We start from the raw sequence: 18,290 nt of genomic DNA, 5'->3' as shown, positions 1-18,290 counted from the left end.
CCCTGAGTAGACTGCTTAGGGCTTGGCTATGGAACACCCTATAATCTCTTTGAAATAGTAATGACCAGCAGATCTAATTGTTGAGGGGCAGCATTATAGTGAAAGTAAAACAGGATTTAAAGGAAGAAATTCTTTAAGCAAAAGACCTAGGATAGTGAAATAAAGGGTCATATCAGGACTGACTCAAGGAACTAAGAATATCTGTCACTTAAGGAAGACTGAGAGAAGAAATTATAGCTGTCTTAAAGGAAAAGCTGTTAGCTGAAATGGGATTATGCCCCTGCTGCATTCCAGATGGCAGAAAAGGAAGTCCTAGAGGAGAACTGTAAAAAGACTGATTTTAGATCAGGAAAACAGTTCTAACAATCCCAGCTGAATATGCTATGTTCGAAAGCCTGGGGAATTTCATTTTTGGCTTGTGCAGAAGGGCTTTCTCAAGAGAGGCTTGGTTGCCCTCTTCCTATCATTCTTCAAGCAGAAACTAGGTGACCCAGGTGTCCAGTATGTCACAGAGGGGATTCTGGGACGAGATGACTTCTGACTTCCTTTACAGTTTGGAGAGTCTGTGGTTCTATGATTCTGTAACTCAGGGTCAGTTCCTGGCTCTGAGAGCTTCTAGCTATAAAAGAATTAGGCAAATAATTTTCACTCTCCAGGTTTCCCCATTTGTAGAATGAGATGATTTACTAGATTATTTAGATATTATTTCCTTTCACAATACCCTATGGGCTAGTTCTGACCAGGGGCACTTTTGGACTAGTTTTCCATTTTGATGGTGACCAAATAAAACATCTTTTCCAAAATATAAGTCCACAGCAGACATAACTTGTGAGGGCTCCCTGGGCCTAGTAATCTAAGAGGTGGATATAGATTTCTTTCCTTTCTCCCACCTTCCGCTAAAGCCTAGATGACCTTCCCATGAGTTGGGGTTTTGTTCTTTACCAATAACCTAAGGCTGCTTTGAAAGTTATTTCTAGGCTGAGTCTTTGGAGCCAAAGTGATAACCACCATGCTCATTTATGGCTGGCAGATGGCCATTTCTCCCTATAGAGTTTGCTGGTCCCCAGATCCTCTCTCTATTCCTGGGAGACAGTGAAGAGGCTAGCTCTTCTCTCCTACATTCCCCTTTTTGAAGACATCTTTACCTACTCTGTATGTGGAGTCACCATCAAACCCTAAACATTGAAAGGAACTTAAACTATCTCTAGAGTATTACAAATGGAGGAAATTGCCTCAGTTAGCAGCTTCAAGAAGGCAGTCCAGTGGGAGAAAGGAAAACTGCTTATAGCTGATTAAAGGAGAAGATAAATTTATAATGAAAAGAAATCTGGGTTCTAGTCCTTTGTATCTTAACTAGCTGATAGGACCTTAGATGTGTCACTTAACTTCTGCAGACCTTAGTTTCCTCATCTGCAAAACTGGGGTAGAGTAATATTTGCACAAACTATCTCATGGGATTGTAAGGGGGACTTAATGAGAATAATGGATGGAGGAGCTTTATAAACTGTAAAGCATTATATAAAAGTAAGCAAACTTCATAGATGACAATTTAACGTGGCCCTGCTACTCACTCATAGATTGATTTTGGGCAAGTCACTTCATATTTTTGGTTCCATCTTTTTTCAAATGAATGAATTGGACTGGGTGACCTCTAAGATGATGTTTAGCTCCAACACTGAATGGCTAGCTCTACAATAAATCATTGAATTATATTTCACTTTACAGAAAGATTTACCCTAGGACATATTTCAAGAGCAAACTCTTTTGTAATTTAAAATAGTATTTTATTGATAGAAGGTTTGATTTATAGTCAGATGGCAACAATGAGAGATAACTTGGTGAACAGACAGTCTGTACACTCCTTTGGTATAAAAGAAATGTCAAGAGATCGAGAAGAAAGCTACTGATGTATTGGGTAGATCCCCATGAATTGCACAGGATAGGAACAAGTGGATAGTTTGCAAATTGCACTATTGAAGTTGATAAGTTTAAAGAGCCATCAGAATATTGAAGGAAGCTCTCATGGGACAATCAAATGAGCACTGGTTCAGAGAGGAGAGGAACTAGGTTCAAATCTTAATGCTTGTTGTCATCTAACCTCCACCCTGGGCCTCAGTTTCTTCATGTGAAGTGGAAGGACTAGAATGGTCACTGAAGCCCCTTCCAGCTTTAGTTCTATGATGCTATTTATGCTCCTGAGAATTGTTTAATAGGAGATTCTTTCAGTTTCTATATCCCATCCCCTAACACCTTCACATCTTCACAGATGGGGTATCTTGCTAGTTCTTTAGATATCCAATGGATTTGGGAAAGAGAATTGGGTCAGAGGTCCTTAATCTCATTCTTGAACAGAGAAGAATTCTCCCCAAACCTCCAGACAACCAGTTCAAAGCACTGGAGGGTCTGTCTCTTTTCTCCTACCCCCAAAGATTAAGTTCACACTGAAAAAAAATTCATTTTTGTGCTTTTTAATACTTTAGATCTGTAGCCGAAAGGATCTCTCTCCTTTGTTTTGGAGAGGCGGCACGTTTTTCTGTGGGATTTAAATTTTGGATCAAGCCTACAGCCAGCTGGTATGACTTTAAGGAATCATATTTAGAGAGTACCTGTCATGGAAGCTCAAGTCAAGAAGGGATCTAACTGAAGTCAACTCATCTACTCTTCCATCAGCATCTCAAAAGGAGGATATTGTTTTCATCTCCAGTGCCTAGCATAGCACCTGGCACATAGAAGATCTTTTTGATTGATGGATTGGCCTGTTTGATGATTATAATGGCGATATTGATAACATTAGTAATTAACATTTATGTACCAGATAAAAGTCCTCTCATCAAAACCTCCCAGTGACCCAGTGAAGTAAGAGGACAAGCATTATTCCCTCATCAGAACCACAGCCCTCTCCATCTGCCATTTGTCGCCCTTATATGGGCATGCGTTGGGGCCAGCGACCCCATAAGGAGCCTATCAGGGCAAAGCCATTGTAAACATCACAATGGTAGGTGCCCCCCAGTTGCCTATAAGAGAGCCAGGGGTCTGCCCTGACTCACAAGCCCACAACAACTACCACCAGGTTACAGGTTGGCTGGCTCAACCTCAGAGTGGTGCTCCCAACTGCTGTGAAATACAACTAAAAAGACCTCAACCTAAACCACAACCACACTGAAAAATGGCAAGATATAGAAGACGCAGCAGGAGCCGGAGTAGGAGCAGATATGGACGCCGGAGGAGACGCAGCCGTAGTCGGAGGAGGAGAAGCAGGAGGAGAAGAAGAAGGAGAGGAAGGAGAGGCAGAGGTAATTACTGTCGGAGGAGAAGATAATAATCATGTGCCCCAACCTTAAAGGTCATTCAGTAATGGAGGCCCCCTAGAGTCTTAGAACTAGGGATCTCTTTAAACCTTCATTATTCCTCTTTTCTTAGGGTACCACAGGAGATCTCCTCATCGTCGTCGTAGGAGAAGAAGAAGATAACTTAAGACAGCAAAATAGCAAAACTCCATCTGAACTCCTGCTTGAGAATTTTACCAAATTCATCTGGATCTTCTGACCATCACGAAACAGCAAATCATTTCCATGGAGATGCACACTTATGGTGACTGCCACAAGACAACAGGAGCCTGCTACTGAACAATGCCACCTGTCAATAAATTCTGAAAATTCAATCTTTTGACCTTTTTTTGCTTTTGACTTTTATTCCTTGGGTCATGGGGAAGTTGGGGGGGGGGCTTCAAAAGTGAAAGAATAAAAAATAACACAAGTCTTGGGGGAGAATAACCAAGAAGGGAAGGAAGAATATGGGGGAATTGGGTGGGGAGGGGGCTACATTAGAAGCACAGAAGAAAGTCCTATTTCCACGTGTCCAATCTCTAGTCAAAACAGTGCCTACTATGTAGGCACAGAGCTGGTGATAATAGTAAAAGACAGCCTCTGCCCTCAAGTCAACAGAGGGAGACAACATGCAAACAAAATATAAATACATAATAATACATATATATGCTACAAACAAGCTATAATCCCAGACAAAATAGAAAGTAACTCAACAGAGAAACTGTATTTAGTTCAGAAACTGCCTCCCCTACTCCCAAGGCTAACAAGTGGGTATTTACCTGTTGTCTCAGGGAATTGTCCTATTATAAAGCAGAGATGTGCCTCCTTAGCAACAAAGTACTAGAATAGATATCTATGCCTAGAAAATGTCCTAGAAAATACATTAGGAAGTATTTAAGGGGAAAAGATGCCTCCAATTTCCTCCTCCCTAATCTCTTGTGTCCAAGGAAGTAAGAGGGTTCTCCGAGTTTCTTATTTGATCAGTTTTCAAATGATTCTTCCCCACAAAAAGACTTGTGAAACTCTGGGCAGATGTCAGTATGCCTCAGCACAGATGACCATTATCTTCTCAACATGCCACATTTCTTTAAATGTGGTTTGTTTTAGGCCTAATCTGTGTTAGTGTGTTATTTGTCCAGGGTGGGGGAAACTTTGCCTTATACAACAAAGTTTCCAGAAGAAAGTCTAAGGAGAACAAGAACCAATTTAATTCATTTTTATTGAATTTATTTTCCTGCGAATCCAGATAATTTTAGTTATGACCTACTGGAACACAGCCAGAGTTATATCAATAATATGTTAGTTTGTAATCCTTTCATGAATCCTCCCCTTTTGGGGTTATATCACACATTAACCAGATTTTGCAATGAGGTGAGGGTAACTCAACCTACTTGGTTATATGTAACTATAATTAAATAATGGCTCTTACCAAATTTTTACTTTGAATTTATTTTCTATGTATTTTGTTTGTCCCCTTTAAAAGCAGTAGCTCTTAGAGGGGGAGGGAGGGAGAGAAAAGGGAGGGAGAGGAGAGGAGAGGAAAGAGAGGGAGAAGAGGGAGGAGAGAAGAGGGAGAGAAGACTCAGAGAGAGGGGCGATAAAAGAGGGAGAGGACAGGAGAGGGAGAGGGGTGAGGAGAAGGAAAGAGAAGGGAGTGGAGAGAAGACTCTTAGAGAGGGAGAGGAGAGGGGTGGAGAAGAAAGAGAGGGAGAGGAGTGAGGAGAAGGAAAGAGAGGGAGAAGAGAGGAGAGAAGAGGAGAGGAGAGGACAGGAGAGGAGAGGAGAGGACAGGAGAGGAGAGGAGAGGAGAGGAGAGGAGAGGAGAGGGGAGAGGAGAGGAGAGGAGAGAGAGAGGAGAAGGAAAGAGAGGGAGGAGAAGAGAGACTTAGAGAGGGAGGGGGTTAGGGAAGGGAGAGGAGAAGGGAGAGAAAGACAGGGAAAGAAGACTAAAGGGAGGGGGTTAGGGAAGGGAGAGAAGACAGGAATAGAAAGGCAGAGAAAGAAGACTAAAGGAGAGGGAGTTTAAAAGCAAAAAAAGATCTTCAAATGACTTTCCAGTTGTTTATTGTTTATTACAATACACACCAAAAGCCAAGAATCTCTACTCAGTGTCAAAGGCCTGAGAGAAGCTAAAATGGATCCAAGTAGCCAATAAGCAAAGTACCTGCCACCTTTGTCAATAAATCCTGAAAAATCACTTGTTGTCAGACCCATTTTGTTGCACCTAAAAGGCAAAAAGGCTGAGACAAGTTCATGGCCACTCCTTGGATGGACATCAGGGTGAGACAGGGTTCTCCTAAGGAAGAGAGTGTTGTGGGTGTAAAAAAAGGTAATGGCTAGTAGTTAGGTCCTGATCCTCAGGGTAATCCAGTTTGATATTGCAAGGACAAAATGAGACTTTTACATTTCTCTCATACGGTAATTGGGATTCTGCTCCAAATTCTAAAGATCTTAGAATTTTGCTTCAGCTTTCAAGTTTTTGAGGAGGAGAGGTGGAAAATCATTTGGACATTTTTAGCTGAAAAAAGTAGCCTCTAATCTTCCACATTATTCGAATCAGTGTTAAAGAACTGCATTCCCTGCCCCAAAGGATTAATGTTAAAGACAATTAAGTAGTCTTTAAACAGAGCTAGGAAGGATTCCCTTAATATATCCTATAGAGGTTCAGAGAAAAAGCATTGTTTTTAAAAGTTCTATGTCCAGGTTTGAAGGTTTCAATCTATCTTATAAATTGAATCTTCAAGGAAACTGGTCACGCCTCCACTAATATTTTCCAGGCTGTATCATACACCTGAGTAGGGAAAGAAAAATCACCTAGTAGCTCATTTTTTGTTCTAACTTATTGAGAAGCACTTTGAGGTACCAGTGGGTTCTGGAATTACAGGACTCTGAGAGTTCAAATTAATATGTCTCCTCCCAACAACTCTGGGAGGATAGATGTTATTATTCCCATTTTGCAGATGAGGAAATGAGGCAGACAAAGAGATTAAGTGACTTCTCTCCAGGTTAATATAGCAACCAGATGTGTACTCAAGGTCTTCCTGATTCTAGCTCTATCCACTGCCCTACCTACTTACTCAAAGGTGATATTGGGCACTAGAGTGAACTAACTTTGTAGGCTTTTAATTTTCTTATCTGTAAAAAGATATCCCTCTTTTGTTTTGAGGGAATAATATGGAGAAGTGGAAATATTGCCTGTTTCTTCCCCCTTGCCAATGATGATGATTCATTCACATTTCAACACTGAAGTTCAAGTTTTATAAAATGTTTCATTGAGCCTTAAAAGCTCAGGTAGAATTTGGATCTGAAATGCCCCCCCTCAAAAAATGTCATTTCTTCTTGTATCTTGGTTACTCCCCAGATAAATGTTCAGTGTGAGCATTTTATAGCTTGGAAATCAGCAAATGGCAAATCAATCAGGTGGGGTTTTCTGTTGTTGAAGAGGAGGAGGAGGAGGAGGAGGATCTTAGGCAAGCAATAGAGAAAATAAATGTGAATAATACAGACTAAACTTACTAGTGTATTGGGGTTGTTGTTTCTTAAACTCAGTTTAAACATTTACCAGCACATCTTTCTTTTCCCAACCAACCCCACCCCCACCCCCTCTGTGGGGATGTCACTTCTTTTCCTGCTTTGGAATAGGAATACTTTCTCTCCTCCCCTTGGGGGTTGGAAAAGTACTGCAGAGAGAGAGAAACAGTATCCACAGTTACACTGGAGTTATAGCTGAGAGCCATCCTGATTCATGAGGAGTCTCCCACCTAACAAATTTAAAGAGATTTATTAGTGAGATTGATGGCCAGGAGGCAGCCACTCACAGGTGGACATCTGCCTCCCCAAAAGTTAGAAAGGGAAAGAGCTTAAAAGTGTCTCACAGGGGGCAGCGGGGTAGCTCAGTAGATGGAGAGCCAGGCCTAGAGACAGGAGGTCTTGGGTTCAAATGTGGCCTCAGATACTTCCCAGCTGTGTGACCCTGGGCAAGTCACTTAACCCCCATTGCCTGGCCCTTACCACTCTTCTGCCTTGGAACCAATACACAGTATTGATTCTAAGATGGAAAGTAAGGGTTTTTTAAAAAGTGTCTCACCGCATAGTGACAGAAAACTGGAAGGAAAGGGGGAGCATGGACCTGGGGTTGCCATATATGACTTCAAGGACTAGTGACTTAGGAGAAAGGTTGACAAAGTTGTCTGTCAGTAAGTATGCAGATCTCCAAAGTATATACATACCATCTTTATCCATTTGTTGGTGGTTTGGGGGATGGTCTTCTCCGGCCAGACCTGTTCCTGAGTTTAGAGAAGTCCTTAAGGTCTCCCAAACTTCTGGGTTTCCTGTTTCCCACTCCATATCCCCCTCTCTTTATTTTTGGGTTCCACTACACCATTAGAGGCAAAAATAGATTTCTTATACTTCAAAGACACTTGTACCTAGAGCTTTCCATCCAAGGTAGGAGGAGAGAATGGCTTAATTAATTTTTGTACCTTCCCCAATTCTTTACTTAAATTCAATCCATCAGTCACTTAATGGGTCACATCACAAGCCTGCAAATAACTCACATTTCCTTGCTGTGTGGATTGTGGGTACAACTCCACTGATAATAGATTCCATGTGTTGTTATCAATGGGTTGTCTTTAGAATTGTTAAAAAAACAATCATTAGGGTACCAACTTGGTGATGTAGTTCCCTTGAAACCTAATCAAGCCATCTTCAGAGACTGAATCAGAAAGACATTATACAGGATATTAAAAAGTTATATTGGGCATGAAAAAGTGTTCTAAATCTCTTATAATCGGAGAGATGCAAATCAAAACAACTCTGAGGTATCACCTCACACCTAGCAGATTGTTCAACATGACAGCAAAGGAAAGTAATGAATGCTGGAGGGGATGTGGCAAAGTAGGGACATTAATGCATTGCTGGTGGGGTTGTGCATTGATCCAACCATTCTGGAGGGCAATTTGGAACGATGCCCAAAGGGTGCTATAAGACTGTCTGCCCTTTGATCCAGCCATAGCACTGCTGGGTTTGTACCCCAAAAAGATAATGAGGAAAAAGACTTGTACAAGAATATTCATAGCTCCACTCTTTGTTGTGGCCAAAAATTGGAAAATGAGGGGATGCCCTTCAATTGGGGAATGGCTGAACAAATTATGGTATATGTTGGTGATGGAATACTATTGTGCTCAAAGGAATAATAAAGTGGAGGAATTCCATGGAGACTGGAACAACCTCCAGGAATTGATGCAGAGTGAGAGGAGCAGAACCAGGAAAACATTGTACACAGAGACACTGTGGTACAATCGAATGTAATGGACTCCTCCACTAGTGGCAATGCAGTGATCCTGAACAACTTGGAAAGATCTAAGAGAAAGAACAGTATCCACATTCAGAGGAAGAACTGTGGGAGTAGAAACACAGAAGAAAAACAACTGCTTGATTACATGGGTCGAGGGGATATGGCTGGGGATGGAGATTCTAAATGAACATCCTAGTGCAAACACCAACAACATGGAAATGGATGATCAAGGACACAAGTAATACCCAGTGGGATTGCTTGTCGGCTATGGGGGGAGGGGAGGAAGGAATAGAAAATTATTTTTGTAACCTAGGAATAATGTTTGAAATTGATCAAATAAAATTTAAAAAAATCTATGTGGGGGCAGTATGATGGCTCAGTGGATTGATAGCCAGACCTAGAGATGGGAGGTCCTGGGTTCAAATTTGATGGTTTCAGACACTTCCTAGCTGTGTGACCCTGGGGCAAATCACTTAACCCCCCCATTGCCTAGCCCTACTACTCTTCTACCTCGGAAGTGGTGCTTAGTATTATCTATTCAGAAAGTAAGGTTTGTTTTTTTTTAATCGATATATAATATACTGCCAGGTTTTCTGACCTGAGTAATCTCTTTCATGGCTTCCTTTTAAACTAGCACAACTTCCACAAACCATAGAGAGGTGTGAGGTTCATCCACCACGATGACACATATATTTATGAATAAAATTTTATTGGAGCTTTTAATAAATACAAACCTGGTGGTTGAATATTTGTTGAGTGAATGGGAATGGACTGATAGATGATTTTCTTTCCACCATTTGATTCCAGGACATTAGTAAGTTTCTCATTTTGTTAGGTTGAAAATACTGGGTGGTCTGGGTGTGACGAGAGAGATAGAGAGACCAGAAGAGATCCATAGCACTTTACTTTGTGATGCGGGTCTTTCATGCCCCTCCCCCAGGCCTTTTGCTCTCCCTCTTCCTTCACCTTCCCCATTCCTGGTTTCCACCTCCAGGGGAAAATCAAGAAAGAGACATCCTTGGAAGAGAGTGGAGGTGGCTTAGCTGAAAGTGATGGGCTCCAGTTGTGCCAAACTAGGGGTTGTGCACACCCAGAATTATGAATATTCCCTGAAGAGGCTGATGGCCTGTATCACTGAGGACAACTTTTCTTTGTCATCAACTGAGGAAGAGGAGGAAGAAGAGCTTCCAAATGTTCACGGAAAACTTCTCTTGATGGAGTTCTCCCCAGAGAAACAATGTTCTACCAGTGAAAAAGAAGAAAAAACTCCCCCAGAAGCCCACTCTTCCCAGCCATAATCTGACCACCAAAGCCACCCAGAAGGAGAACAACCAAGAAGAAACCCATTCTGGAAAAAAACCCACATAATAAAAAGAGTTCTCCAAGGAATTTAATTTCTCACCCCTTCTGGTGCTACTTCTTAGCATGGTTGAGGTGGGGTTGGGGGACATCTTTAGGGACTTTGGGGTCAGAAATGAGCAGGCTAAGAAGATGCTAAGACACTACCCTAACTAGAGAGGAGCACAGAGATTGGGCCTTTGTTAGGCAAGATTTCTTGGCCTTGTTTAGAGGTGTGTTTTGGGGGAGTGAGGGGGTTTTGCTTCCTCCTGAGGGTTGGAGAGAGATGTTCTCCTCATGAGAGTCCTATCTGAGATTTTCTGCCATCCCTGTGCCTCATTATCGAACTGAAAAATCCTCTGCTGGCCTTTATTACATGGTAAAATCTCTGGGGAGGGGGGGTGTCCCCCCGTGGAATGGAGCCATGCTACCCTAGGGGGCTCTCCAGCTTCTAAAATGACCCACACCTAAATTCTCTGGAGAATAAATGACACCCTTTCTCTTGGTTCAGGAAGTCTCACCTGAGGTCAGATTTTTTTGGCACTTCCAATGGTCCCTGGTACCCTTTTCTCTTCCCTCTCCCCACCCAAGCCCCTCACTCAACTTTTTGCCCAAAGTAAAGTTTCTAATTATAGATCTACATGAGAATAAGAGGAGACTTAAGATATACCCCAGAAAAGAGAAATCAGAGAAATAAAGACAAGGTCCTAGGTAAGAGTCAAATGGGCTAAAAATCAAAGGTTAAAACTCCATCTCTGGATGAGGACCCACATATATGGAGGGCCAAGAACTTATTCATTCACTTTTTTTAAAAGGAGGTTCCATTTTTCCCTTTGGGAAGAATCAATTGTTTAATGCTTCTCCTTGCCAGATACTGACTCAGAGTTCCCTAGCTCCAGGATCCTCTCCTTTATCCTGGATGGAAGAATTTACCCTTAGAAATGGAAGAGATAGTCTCCTTTCAATAAGCAAATGCCTTTTCTGGGAGGGAGTCAATATGTCCAGAGTTCAGAGCATGCAGAGAAAGAGAGAGGGTTGGTGGAAGTCCCTCCTAATGTCTACCTCTTTTCAAAGTCTGCTTAAACACTCTTCTTGCCTCTCTAGACCCAAAGAGGAGCTACACATTTTGTTGTTGTGTTGTTTGTTCAGTAGTTTTGGTCATGTCCAACTCTTTTAAAATATGACCCCATTTGGGATTTTCTGGGCAAAGATACTGGAGTGCTTTTGCCATTTCCTTCTCCAGCTCATTTTACACATGAGGAAACTGAAAGCAAACCGGGTTAAATGATGTGCTCCTAGTACATACAGTAAATGTCTTCAATTTGGATGTAGGTCTTCCTGACATTAACCCAGGAACTTATTATAACAATTACTCATTCCTTTGCTTAATAAAAGGATACATTAAAATTGTTTTTGCCAGGGAGGGAAGAAAGAACAAAGTTAATTATGTTTTAATGGTGGAGAAACGGAGGCACAAGATGCTAGGTACCATTGAGCTTAAAAGTCAGAAGAAACCTTTAAATTCATTTAATATAAGAAACTAAGGCTCAGAGAGAGGTTAAAGTGAAAGGCTACAGAGAAGGTAGCAATTCAAAACTCAGAGAACTCACACTGTATCATAAGGTCAAATGGAAAGGCCCAAATGTCTCCCAAGGGTGCAGTGGAAACATGGATGGCGGGGTCCAAAGATATTTAGGTAGGGTCCATAAGTAGGTGAATTCCAGTGAGGCAAGGCATCAACCTGGAGAACTTTAGGAGGCATTGGCAAGACAAGATGATCTTGTAGTTCTAGGTGCCTGTAAAAGAAGCCCTTTCAACCTAGTCCTTTACTTACTATTTTGTTCAAATCACAACCTTTGGGAGAGGCATCTTTTTTTTTTCCCCAAATGAGGATATATTTTTTCCCATCCTCTCGGCCACACCCCTTTCCCTCTCTCCACCATTATTCCAGCTGCCTGCTACCCACCTCCCCTTTGCCACTGACATCACAATCCAGCCCTCTGTCCTGGCTAACAATGGCCCCCAACTATAAAACTCAGGGTCTGTAGACATTACTCTGGTAAAGCCAGACCAGACCAGACAGGGAGAGGAGAGGTAAGGTGGCCCTTGACCTCCACGCGCGTTCGTGGGCACCAAAGATGCAGGGGCTCCTTGCTGCTCAGGCCCAGAACCGAAACAAAAACAGGCAACAGAGTCCAAGTCAAAGCCGCAGTCGAAGCCGAAGCCAGAGCTGGAGCCACAGTCCCAGCCATAGCCGCAGTAGGAGCCACAGTCCAAGCGCCAGTCCGAGCCCTAGTCCACCCAGGACTCATAACAGGACCGCACACTCCAGTAATCATCACTCCTCATCCCACGCCCGACCCCATACTCACTCCCACTATTCCCATAACTCCAACCATCATCACTCCAACAGTTGTCCTAAAAGAAGGAAGGCAACAGGGGTAGCAAAAAGGAAGGCCAAGAAAGGCCGGTCAACATATGGAAGGAAAAAACGAGCAGGTACTGGAGGGGCTAGCCCCTCCTTATATCTTCCCCCTCTTTATCCCTCATCCCTCTACCCCATACCAAAGGGAGCTCTCAATCTCTCTCTTTCTCTTTTTTTTCCTCTCTCTTTCTCTTTTCTCTCTCTGCCTCTTTCTCTCTCCTGCTTATTTTCTCTCTCTCTCCTGCTTATTTTCTCTCTTTCTCTTTTTCTCTCTTTTTCTCTATCTCTCACTTTATCTTTCTCTCTCACTTTCTTTCTTCTCTGCCTCTTTCTCTCTCCTGCCCATTTTCTTTCTTCTCTCTTCTCTCTCCTGCCTATTTTCTTTCTCTTGCCTATCTTTCTCTTTTTCTCTTTCTCTCGATTTATCTTTCTTTTTCTCTTTCTCTCACTTTATCTTTCTCTCCTCTTTTTCTCTTTCACTTTCTCTTTCTTTTTCTTTCTCTCTCTTCTCTCTCTGCCTCTTTCTCTTTTTTCTCTCTTCTCTCTCTTGCCTATCTTTTTCTCTCTTTCTCTCCCTTGTTGCCTATCTTTTCCTCCGTTTTCCCTTCTCTCTCTTGCTTTCTTTCTCTCTTGCCTATTCTCTTTCTCTTTTTCTCTCTTTTTTCTTTCTCCCTTCTCTCTGTCTCTTTTCTCTCTCCTCTCTCTCTGCCTCTGTCTTCTCTTAAATGTTTCTCTGCTCAGATCTCTGTCTTCTCTCTCAAATCTGTCTTTCTGTCTCTTGCCTTTCTCAAATCTATCTCTTTCTTTTCCCCAAAATCTCTCTGTCTCCTTCCTCAAATCTCCTGGTCTCTTCTTTTTCTGTCTCTCATCTGTCTCTCAAATTTCTCTGCCCCTAACTGGTCTCTCAAATATTTTCTTTCTCTTTCTCTTAAATCTCTCATCTCTCTATATCTTCTAGCCTCTCTTTCTCTGTTCCTCAAAAATCTGTCTGTGTCTGTGTCTCATATCTGTCTCTGTCTCTCAAAATCTCTGTTTCTCTCTTGCCATCCTGCCATTTCTGCCCTCTTTTTTAAGACTGGTCATCTGCCTCATTAAACTCACTCTTTGAGGATTCCTAAAGGGAATCTAGGTATTGCTTTTTTTCAAGACCTAATCTGACCCCTCTGGTTACCTGAGCTTCCCCCCCCCCCCAAAAATATAAGAGATTTAAATAACTATATGTTACCTGGGTCTCATTATATTACATGTATGTATTTTTCTGGTACTGTAAGTCAATGGGGGGAAGCCATGACAATGTTCAAGTACCTGAATTTTTCAATAAATTTAGCCAGCCATACCCAAAGGTCTTTTGTGCCCAAGTAAAAAAGGAAGAGATGGAATGGTAACATTGGAGGAGGAAGAAGGTTGCTTTGAATTCCATCTTAGTCAGAGTGTACACTCCTAATAAGGAATATTCTAATTCTACAGCGACCCCCAATTCTATTGACCTTGTTTTTTCTGTCTGGCAGGGAGGAGAAGAAAATGATAGCTCTCCACCCCCTACCCCCTGGGGGTCTGTTCCTGTGCCATGGCTTTGACTTACCCGGAGGAACAAAACAACTTGAAAGCTAGGAAGGAAGAAAACAAGAACTTTTTACAGGAACACACATCAATGGTGATTTCTACACAACATCTTAAAAAAGAAAAATGGAAAATGGAAGGCTAGCCTCCCACTCTGGCATTTCACTTCATCCCAAGAAGATAATAAAGGTCACCTGTTGTGAAACTAATAAAATCACCATTTTGTTGTTGAATTGAGGGTTTTTTCAGAAGTCCCTTCTTTAAAAAAAAATTTTTTTTTTGGTGTGGAAAGAAAAAAAAGATCAAGGAAATAAGAAAGACAAAATCCCTTAGACAAAGTTTTTTTTTTTTTTTTTAACCCTTACCTTCCGTCTTGGAGTCAATGCTGTGTATTGGCTCCAAGGCAGAAGAGTGAGTGGTAAGGGCTAGGCAATTGGGGGGCCAAGTGACAAGGGTCACTCAGCTGGGAAGTGTCTGAGGCCACATTTGGAACCTAGGACCTCCTGTCTCTAGGCCTGGCTCTCAATCCACTGAGCTACCCAGCTGCCCCCTAGACTAAGTTTAAAAAAAAATATTAGATATTTAATATTCAAATATATTTAATGCTCATAATTCTTATTCTCCACAGGGAAATTTATTTACTTTAAAATTTAACAAGTAAGCTTGCTTTCTAAATCATATTGTATCTAATATAAAATGATCAGATTTTAAATACTGGCAATACTTTTTTAAATTGTCCAAAAAAACTTGTCACTGTCATTTTAGGCTTTTTGAGAATGTTATGAGATATCTAAATTTAAAAATTTCACCAAATTTGGCTTTTACAGTAATTTTTGGTTAGTGGTTTCCGAGACAAGGGAAAATAACATTAATATAATACCCATGTATAATATAAAAAGTAATATGAAATATATAATTAATACAATGCAATGTTTGAACATATGGGGAGCGAGGGAAGAATCCAGGAGTTCCAGGAGGGAAAGGGGAAAAAAACCATTGTATAAAATGGAAAGAATTAGAATAATATTGGGAACAGGGTTTTTTCTTCCTGGACTCTAAGGGTGAGTTTGGAATCCTCTGTTGAATACTGGTAATCATTGTCCATCATAAAAAGAGCTCTCAAGAGAAGGGTACAGTAGGTCATGAAAATGGGTCTCAGAACGTGTGGTAGGCACTTTCATATTACCATGTTGGCAAACCTTATAGCACATGTGGGGGGCACGGGGGGGGGGGGGGGAGGGGGGGGAAAGAGCTCCTCTCCACCACACCTGAGGACAATTCTCATATACCTTTTCTGTCCAGCAACCCAATGGGGGAGTCTCCTCCTTCCCCTGTCTGGGGTAAAGGGTGGTTCACATGTGGCATGAGGGTACAGTTTGGGCACTCAGTCTTCTTAAAAAAGGTTTGCCATCACTGCCTTAAAGAATGTTAACATATGAGCTATTGTCAAACATGTTTTGAAGGATGGAGAGAAGGGGAAAAAATTACTAGAGGTGAGCAGAAGAGAAGAGACTGCAAAGGTCAGAAGAGGGAAAAAAAAACACCCTAAGGCTCTTATATAAGCATTTCTACTCTTATTAACCACAATTTATAACACACCAAGGCCAAGTTTAAACTCCCTTGGATAGGCAATTGTTTGCATGAAGATGGAACAGTTACTTCAATTTAATAGGAACTAATGAAAGTGTCAAGCCCTAAAGACAAGAGTAGGAGCTTAAATTATGAGCCCTGTTTAGAGAGCTGAATCAATGACTAGTCAAAGTATAAATATATTAGGAATAAATGGGTCTTTTCCTGTTTCTGACCTTCAAATTTGATTGGTGGCACTAGGGTTTTACTTTGTGCCTAGCAAAAGCATTCTCAAACTGCCTTCTCCTATCCCAATGTGACAAAGGATAAAGTTACCCAGACCTCACAAGGTCCCATTCTAAATGAGTAAAATCCAAAGTCTTTGGGGGAAGATTGAGGCCCTCTCAATCCTTACTTGCTTCTTAACATTTATATTAGCCTTTCTGGAGAGGAATGACTTGCAGCCAACAGTTGTGTAAGAGCTTTTTTAGGAGAGAGTGATTAGACTGATTATAAATTGTCCACCCATCAGCTTTGGATTGGTTTCTCCTGAGTGTCATTTCATTTGCTTGCCACTGCCAATCAAGGACTTTTTTTAGGGAGAAGAGATTCTAAGATTGTTTTTTAAAGTCCCTGACTTTTTCTCTAAATTCTCCTTATCTATCAATCTTTCCCCCTTTGCATTGCAAATATGAGTTGTGCAATTAAGTACCTTTCAAAAACCGTTGCTTCCAACTCATGTTGAAAGGTATGAAAATTAGCCCTATCAATCATATAATTAGAATCCAAGGACTGGATTAAGTTTTGCCACATAGGTAGGCAATTTAATGTTTCTTGAATGAATATCATTATGAATATATCAAGAACAGCAATATGTTTTGGAGATACAAAATAAAAAAAAAGGTGTGGGCTATCTTTATGTTCCTATGGAGAGGAGGAAGAAGGGGGAGAGGGAAAGGGAGGAGAAGGAAAAGAAGTTTATGAATTAAGTATGAAATGAACTTTGTGGAAAAAAAAGAAGGAAGGAAGAAAAGGAAGGATGAAAGAAGGAAAAAAGAAAGGAAAGATGAAAGAAAAAGAAAGTACAAAGAAGGGAAGAAAATGAAGGAAGGAAAAAAGAAAAGGAAAAGATAAAGAAAAAGAAAGAAAGAAAAAAGAGCAATGGAAAGCAAAGACCTGGTTCATTCAAATCCTGTTCACTTATGCTTATACTGGATTAATACTTCTGGATGTGTGATAGCTGGCAAAATCACTCAATTCTCAGTACTATAAGGCAAGCTCTACAAATTACAGAGAAGAACAGTGGTAGTTTCTTCTAGGAGTTCCCTATATTGATATCAGCTCTCTCCCTATTTTGTGGGAAAATTAACATTATCTTGGACTCGTACTATTTGATTTGTAAGACTGTTAATTGAGTCTTGCTTGTCCAAGGAAATCTCTTCTCAGCCTCTACATCTTTAATGTCAGACCTCTCACTTCCTTAAAGGGGGAGGGAGAAATCAAAATTCTACCCCAAATCTCATGTCCATGCCAATGCTGTCCTTTATGACCAGACATGGACTTTAGTGGTCACTTAACTTATCTTGACCCTTAAATAGAAAGCTCAGAAACAGCTTTTATAAATTCTTATATGTACATATACATATAAATATATTTGTGGTAAGCTTGTTTTTGCCTCCCAATGCATGGTTTGATTTTTATGATTAAACATATATATATATATATATATATACATATATATATATATGTCAATGTTTTTTAGACATTCCCAAATCAAAACCTGTTCCTCTTCCCTCCTACTTTATTAAGCTCCATTGAGGAAAGGATCAAACTTCTTCTCAAATCAAATCATCAGGAATGACACCAAACAAAAATTTAGTGGTTGCCTTTATTATCAATTTTGTTGTTCTCTTAAATAAAGATAGAAGGGAGCATGGGGAAGAAGCTTCTTAAATAATAATTGTTCAAAGTAAGGAAACGGAGTATAAAAATAATTGTAATGAAACATCTAAGTAGTAGCTAAGCCATTTGCTATCAAAAGTAGAAAAAAAGAATCATTTTTCTGTGGAGTGTTACCAAGAAAAATCATCTATCCAGCAGCCAGGAAGAGAGAATATGTTTATGAACTTTGAATGAAAAGCTTATTCTCAGTATTCTAGCCTCTCACCAACATATATCAGTTCTTGGATGATAAAGAGGAGTTCACCTAGCTTCTGACACCCCCATTATCCTCAACACTTGACCCTGACTACATAGTTTTCTCACTTTATGATAGGAAACTAGCTAGAACATTCAACTTCCCTTCTCAGAAGCCAATTCTAAATCTAAATTTTAAAAGACAGCATCAAACTGGCAAATTGGCACAGTCACTTGTCACCACGGTATTAGGCAGGCACTTGGAAGCCAAAGGATTTGTGGAAAGATGAAATATGACAGACCTTGCCCTGATCTTATAGTCTAATAGACAAATTACTATGATACAAAGCAGAGTTTGATTAAAAGAAAAGTAGAAGAAGAAAAGAAAGGGAGAAAGTCCAGGAAAGGAATAGGAAGAATGAGAGAAGGGGAGAGGAGAAGGCAGGGGCCCACAAAATAAGGACAAAGAAGGTGAAGAATTGGGAGAAATTCAGGATGGAAAATTCATTGTTCAAGATCTTAGAAGTACAAAAGGAACTTTGCAATGGCAGTGATATAAGACAAACAAATCTCAAATAGCTCTCAAATAGGTAGAAATATGTTAAAAAATGGAGGTAGGGGTTGAGATTCTGTGGAAATG

General features: G+C 40.8%; 2 protein-coding genes across 2 annotated transcripts; both read left to right on the top strand.

The window, feature by feature from the left end:
* Window positions 1–3,094: 3,094 nt before the first annotated feature.
* Window positions 3,095–3,621, top strand: PRM1 (protamine 1). Its single transcript, NM_001032967.1, has 2 exons — window positions 3,095–3,293; window positions 3,421–3,621. Exons 1-2 carry the CDS (start codon window positions 3,167–3,169, stop codon window positions 3,468–3,470), a joined length of 177 nt encoding a protein of 58 aa, NP_001028139.1. The 5' UTR covers window positions 3,095–3,166; the 3' UTR covers window positions 3,471–3,621.
* Window positions 3,622–12,009: 8,388 nt separating this feature from the next.
* Window positions 12,010–14,178, top strand: LOC103099669 (mitochondria-eating protein-like). The gene is made up of 2 exons (XM_007498642.3): window positions 12,010–12,459; window positions 13,894–14,178. The coding sequence occupies exons 1-2, from the start codon at window positions 12,099–12,101 to the stop codon at window positions 13,908–13,910; spliced, it is 378 nt and encodes a 125-aa protein (XP_007498704.1). The 5' UTR covers window positions 12,010–12,098; the 3' UTR covers window positions 13,911–14,178.
* The last annotated feature ends 4,112 nt before the right edge of the window (window positions 14,179–18,290 follow it).

The sequence above is a fragment of the Monodelphis domestica genome, chromosome 7 (genome assembly GCF_027887165.1).
Source record: "Monodelphis domestica isolate mMonDom1 chromosome 7, mMonDom1.pri, whole genome shotgun sequence".
NCBI classification, from domain to species: Eukaryota; Metazoa; Chordata; class Mammalia; order Didelphimorphia; family Didelphidae; genus Monodelphis; species Monodelphis domestica.
This window is presented reverse-complemented; position numbering and strand designations above follow the sequence as displayed.